We start from the raw sequence: 5840 nt of genomic DNA, 5'->3' as shown, positions 1-5840 counted from the left end.
CTGATTCAAAGTCAAGCGCACCGCCCTAGTCCAATCTGTCTCGAAAAAATCAATTTGTCTCGCTTTTTTTTCCGTTAGGACCAATTAAACAAACCCACCATCGAGATTGTTTTTTATCCCAAACTTGTCATCGTGGACAACAACAAGATTTTTTACATGCTCGAGCCCGAGCCAACTGGCCGACCGGTAAACTCGCGACGCCCTGCCGCGTATCCGCCGGGACGCGCGGGCGAGCGCAGCGCCAGAGACTGCAGCTTGTCAACAGTTCCCAGTAGGCGCACAGGGCCAAGGCGCGAGCTACGCTGCTTTGCCGAGGCGGGCATGTCCTTTGATGACGGGAGGGGCGGCGCGCACGCTGTCGCAAGAGACGTCATCCATCGTCTGGGCTGCGGCGCCTTTCGGGATACGCTTGTCGCGGCGCCGTTGGTGTTGGTGTTGGTGGTGGTAGGCTGTCGAAGCGGTTGACTTGATGCTTGCTGACCACCCATCTGTAGAACCAAACGCACGATGCGCGGTAGCCTATACAGCGCATCCACGGATGGCTGAGCTCGGTAGGCATTGTATGCTTCCTGGGCACCCAGCATTTCCACAATCTCGGCCGCAAGCTCCGCGGTGCCAGAGGGCTCCGGCTCCGGCAGCGGCGATGAAGAAGATGATGATGATGAAGATGATGATGATAATGATGATGATGTCGTCCCGTCGTCGGTCAAGCTTCCCCGCACGCCTTCCATGACCGCCATCATCATACAGAGCGTGGTTTTTCCCACCGGCAGCCTGAGTCCCCAGGAGCGCTCTCGGTAGCGATCCAGCACGTCAACCATGGACGAGCTGGCCATGACGTACGGTCGGAGGACGCAGAGAAACAGCTGGGGCAGGACGCTTTCGCCATAGTCGAGAATCGACCCAATCAGGTGTCCCCGTCCCTGGAGCTCGCCCGTCTTGTCGGCCAGGGCCACCTCGGTGAAGCTGCCGGCGCCGAGTCTGGTCGCGCGCTTGCAAAAGTCCAGCACGAGGGCGCTGTTGTAGCAGTAAATACCGACAGCGCCCGCGAGGCTATCCTGAAAGGGCAGTCCCGCGTACGCGCATAGACAGAAGCCGACAAACGGCGTCATGGCGGCCTCGGCGCGGAGCATGTAGTGTGCCGTCGTATCCCAGTCATTGAAGACGTTCTTGTCCTTTTCCACAAGACCCACGTAGGCCAGCTTCTCGCGGTTCTGGAGAAAGACGCTCGAGTGCAGGGCGTCCCGAGCGAGGGCCAGCCAGTGGGCAGCGTCGTCTCTTCCGCCGCACTCGACGACGCACTCGTCCCAAAGATCGCCTAGCCTACGCCCAAGGTACACGGTCGTCTCCAGAGATGCCACGGGACAGAGAAACTCGTCCACACCAATGCAGAATGCCATCAACAGCGTCAGCGCCGGTCGGCATGTCGGAGAGCCCGGCAATAACTGCTGCAAGAAGTGAATGCTGTCGCGGAGGGAATAAAATTGCTCAGACGCCGGTGCTGACTTTGGAAAGAGTTCCTCGGGCGCGCGTGATATCATGTCGGCTTCGCCGGGAAGCTCCTCGTCCATCCAGTGGCGGACCAGCTCCGCGACGCGGCCAGCAGAGTCTTGCAGATCGAGAGACTCTGACCAGGTCGCGGTGCCCGCCAATTCATCGATAAACGTGCCGTTACCCTGCAACAATCTCGCCGCCCACGGGCCGGTGGCTCGGAGCGCTCCGAGAGGCGCGACGCTCGGGTCGAAGCGCTCTCCTCCCTTGTGCTCGGATATCGGGTTGTCGGCGAGAACACGTCGAGTGTCACCTTGAAGAAATGCGACATCGTATCCGACGGTCGCGACATAGTTTAAGGCGGATTCAAAGTCTCCAGAGCTAGGGACTCTTTTGAGTGAGGCAACCGTCATGTTGGGCGTATGTTCCCTCACTTCCATAACGCGCTAAACTTGGAGCTTTTGTCTTTTTTTTGATGGCGGCTACTTAATCAATCAGAGATGATGAATGTAAAACTATGATTGCGATTCAAGAAGCGATAGGTAAAAGCTGGGTCCCAATCTAATGGCACGATTTGCAGGGGAGGGGGGGGTGGGAGGTTGTTTCGAACTTACGCCTTGGAGCGACTGCTTTTAGTTAGCGACGGGGAAGAAGGGAAAGAGATCTAGAAAGTGCCAAAAGAGCATCTTGGCCGCATTCCAAGAGACTGCAAAGAAAAAAAATAGAAAATTGTTTGGGCAGTTTGGGCGTGTCCATTGGTCAGGCAACCCATCGTAAGAGCTCGATGGAGAGGCCCCCATCGGTTGCAAGAGCCAACCTTGATTCTTGTTTCAGCAAATGACAGATGCCTGGGCTCCATAACGAAACCCGCAAAATAAGCAACACTAGCAAAGATGCATAGGAAAGAGAGTTTTTTGATTGTATTTGATAAAACCTTGGCATAGTTAGAGCAAAGATGTTGGGTTGGCAAGTCGCGAAAACGAAGTGTGGGGGACTTGTCACTTGGGTGAGTACTCTGTATGGTACGAATGTAGTTTGAAAGAAGGACAACTTTCCGTCGTATTTCCACGACTTTTGCGTAGCCATGATCACGATAAGAGCCATGAGGCCAACCATGTATGTTTTGTTTTGTTGAGTTTTGAGAGGGTGACCTGGAAGCTTCGGCCCCCCAGGGTCATACATAGTCGGAGCAAGGCATAGTAGAAGAGCGAATATAGTTTTATCCCCAGCCGTTATGAATGTGACGTGATTTTGTGGATCAATTTTTAGGACTATCGGTCCGCCCCGTATTAGCAAAATGCGGCAAATGGCAAACGGCCCACACACACCATTTAATCTATTCATGCATTGTTGCATTCCTTTCTGGCACAAGGCTTGAGGGCTTGAGGGCTTGATCAAGGCGGCGCCTGCCCGGCCAGTCAAATGGTACATAGTATGGTACTCGGACAAAAGTATCTTTATCAAATCCTCAAAAGGTCTTGTCTGCAGGGCTAGCAGACGTTGGACAGTGCATGTCCTTCAGCTCGTCTGCAGATGGGTGTGCACAATGCATCACAGATGTTGATATATCATGTCTGCACATCTCGGCCTCGAGTGGTCAACGAGGCTCTATAAAGAGCCTTGATCATTTCCAGGTCAAACGAAAGGACGCTTCTTCACTCTTGTTCTACTCTGTTCTTTCTGCTCTGACACTGATCCGTCGTCATACTTGATCACAATACACTTCTTTTCTTCACTGGCCGTGGCAAATCAACATGAGCATCCTGGCCAGCCTTGATGGGCTCTCTCTGAGCCCATCAACCCTCTTCTTGGCAGTCTTTATTGGGCTGTTGCTCGTCGACCAGCTCATCTTCTGGGGTAGCGGTGGGTATTCGCTCCCACCCGGCCCCATGCGGCTTCCTTTGATAGGCAATCTGCTGGACCTCCCACCCAAAGGGGAGCCAGAATTCCAGCATTGGCTCAAGCACAACGAGCGCTACGGTCCAATCAGCTCCGTCCACATCATGGGACAGACTATCATCATCATTCACGGCAGAGACGCCGCCTGGTATCTCTTGCAAAAGTGTTCCAAGAGTACCTCGTCGCGGCCGCACTTGGAGTTTGCCCAGAGCATGTGCGGCTACGACAATCTTTTGGCGTCGCAAAAGTATGAAGACAGTAGCTTTCGCCCTCGTCGCCGGCTCGTTCACCAGCACCTCGGTACACCGGCGGCGTCGGAGCGGTACAAGGCACTTCACCAAGAGCAGGCTGGCATATTGATCCAGCGGTTGCGAGAATCGCCTGAGCAGCTGGGAGACCATCTCAAAAGGTACATGGCCGCAATCAATCAATCAATCCATCTTCAGAGCAAAAGTCATATAAGTCTAGTTATTATTTTATTAATCAAAGCCATTATTATACAGCTTCGCGTCCGCCATCGTTCTCGAGGCAACATATGGATATACGCTCGAGTCTGTCGCTGACCCGCTTGTTACGCTTCTGCACCGCATGATCGACCAAGTCAAGGAGGCATTCATGCCCATGGCATGGGTCGTTGATGTTTTGCCGGCCCTGCAGCACCTTCCTGACTGGCTGCCGGGCATGTCTTTCAAGAAGAAAGCGCGAGAGCACAGACAGACCATGAACGAGGTGGCCGACATGCCCTACGCATTCGTCCAAGAGCAGATGCAGAAGGGCATCCATCGTCCATCGTACGTCTCCAGCATACTCGAGACCGACACCGCCAACTCGGACGACGATCAAGGCAGCTTCGATGCCGGGCCCCCGGTCCGCCCCACCGAGGAGAGCGACATCAAGTATACAGCCGCCACCATGTACGGCGCCGGGGTCGAGACGTCCACGTCGACCCTCGAGGCCTTTGCATTGGCCATGGTGCTGTTCCCAGACGTGCAGCGCAAGGCGCAGCAGGAGATTGACAGCGTCGTCGGCCCAGACCGCCTGCCGAGCCCGCAAGACCGCGCCAGGCTGCCCTACACCTCGAACGTGGTAACGGAGCTTCTCCGGTGGTGGCCCGTGCTGCCAATGGGTGTCGTGCACACGGCCCAGGAAGACATCATGTACAGGGACTATCTGATCCCAAAGGGCGCGATCCTGATGCCCATGGTATGGTGGTTCTGCCACGATCCGGGTAGCTATGCAGATCCAGCCAAGTTTGACCCGGACCGCTTCTCCAAGGCTGGCAGCAACGAGCCCGACCCGAGGGGGGTAGTTTTTGGATTCGCTCGCCGCATATGCCCCGGAAGGTTCTTTGCAGATTCCAGCCTCTTTATGGCCATTTCGCACATTCTGGCGACTTTGACCATTACAAATGACGTGGATGATAAAGGTCGGCCAAAAGTGGCCGAGATTCGTCATACCCCGTCCGTCGCATCTCGGCCAGTCGAGTTTCCGTTCAAGATTGTTCCAAGGAACGCCGAGCATACAGTGGTTTCCAATGCTGTCTAAATTCGTATTCACTAGTTACAGAAAGTATTTTGCCCAACTCGAGTACCAGATTGTAATTGAATAATTTTTAGTATTAATTAATGCACATTGTGATGAGATGTTTCTAGATACAGATTATTATTGAATAATCCTAGTATTAATAAATGCAGGTTGTGATTAGATGATTCCAGATACAGATTATCATTGAATAATTCCAGTATTAATGACACTCGGAGTATTATTTCAAGATGGCTTTGTGACGCGCCAAAGATCAACCAGGCTCCCCATCTTCATCTCAGCTCGTCCATCAATGTGATGTGTCAATGCCATGTGCTTCGAGCCAAGCAACACCATGGGAGTCTGTACGGGTATATTATGATGTGTCAATGCCATGTGCTTGGAGCTAAGCGACTGCAGGGATTCTGCATGCATGGCATCCATCCGGACGACTCTGCGGCGCCTGATCAGTCTCCTGCACCTGTAATCCGCAGGGCCTATCATATTACAAAGCGACAGCCTGTCTGAGGTAATTGAGACAGCATATACTGTGCACCATTAAATATGACAGCGGGCCGGTAGCGGTCCAAACTACGCGGCCTCGGCTGGGTACATTGGGGTCGGGTACCTCAAGAACGAGCATCAGTCTTTAGTAGTAGGGCAAGTAGGGGTCGCCTGCCGGCGAGGGCTGTCGGCGGCATTGCCACCTCATCACTGTTGCAAAACTTCATGTTCTGACGCCCTGGTAAAAAAGCTTGGCTGTTCAGCTTTTGCGCCATATGGCGCACAACAAAACAACACATGACCGTTGTCACCCGCCACAACGCAGTCGTATAACGGCCAAAAGCATTTCGTTGTTGTTTTGGGGGATTTGTGGCATCATGGCACAGAGAGAGAGAGAGAGAGAGAGAGAGAGAGAGAGAGACGCC

At 53.7% G+C, this 5840-nt stretch overlaps 2 protein-coding genes across 2 annotated transcripts; one reads left to right on the top strand and one right to left on the bottom strand.

Annotated features, from left to right (window-relative positions):
• Positions 1 to 152: 152 nt before the first annotated feature.
• On the bottom strand, positions 153 to 1904 carry BBA_01238 (uncharacterized protein; the record flags this gene model as incomplete). Its single annotated transcript, XM_008596335.1, has 1 exon — positions 153 to 1904. The coding sequence occupies one exon, from the start codon at positions 1902 to 1904 to the stop codon at positions 153 to 155; it is 1752 nt and encodes a 583-aa protein (XP_008594557.1).
• A 1341-nt stretch (positions 1905 to 3245) lies between these two features.
• BBA_01237 (Cytochrome P450 CYP620C2) lies at positions 3246 to 4935 on the top strand (the record flags this gene model as incomplete). Its single annotated transcript, XM_008596334.1, has 2 exons — positions 3246 to 3799; positions 3894 to 4935. The coding sequence occupies 2 exons, from the start codon at positions 3246 to 3248 to the stop codon at positions 4933 to 4935; spliced, it is 1596 nt and encodes a 531-aa protein (XP_008594556.1).
• Positions 4936 to 5840: the final 905 nt, after the last annotated feature.

Source organism: Beauveria bassiana (assembly GCF_000280675.1).
Source record: "Beauveria bassiana ARSEF 2860 unplaced genomic scaffold BBA_S00002, whole genome shotgun sequence".
In the NCBI taxonomy this organism is placed as follows: domain Eukaryota; kingdom Fungi; phylum Ascomycota; class Sordariomycetes; order Hypocreales; family Cordycipitaceae; genus Beauveria; species Beauveria bassiana.
This window is presented reverse-complemented; position numbering and strand designations above follow the sequence as displayed.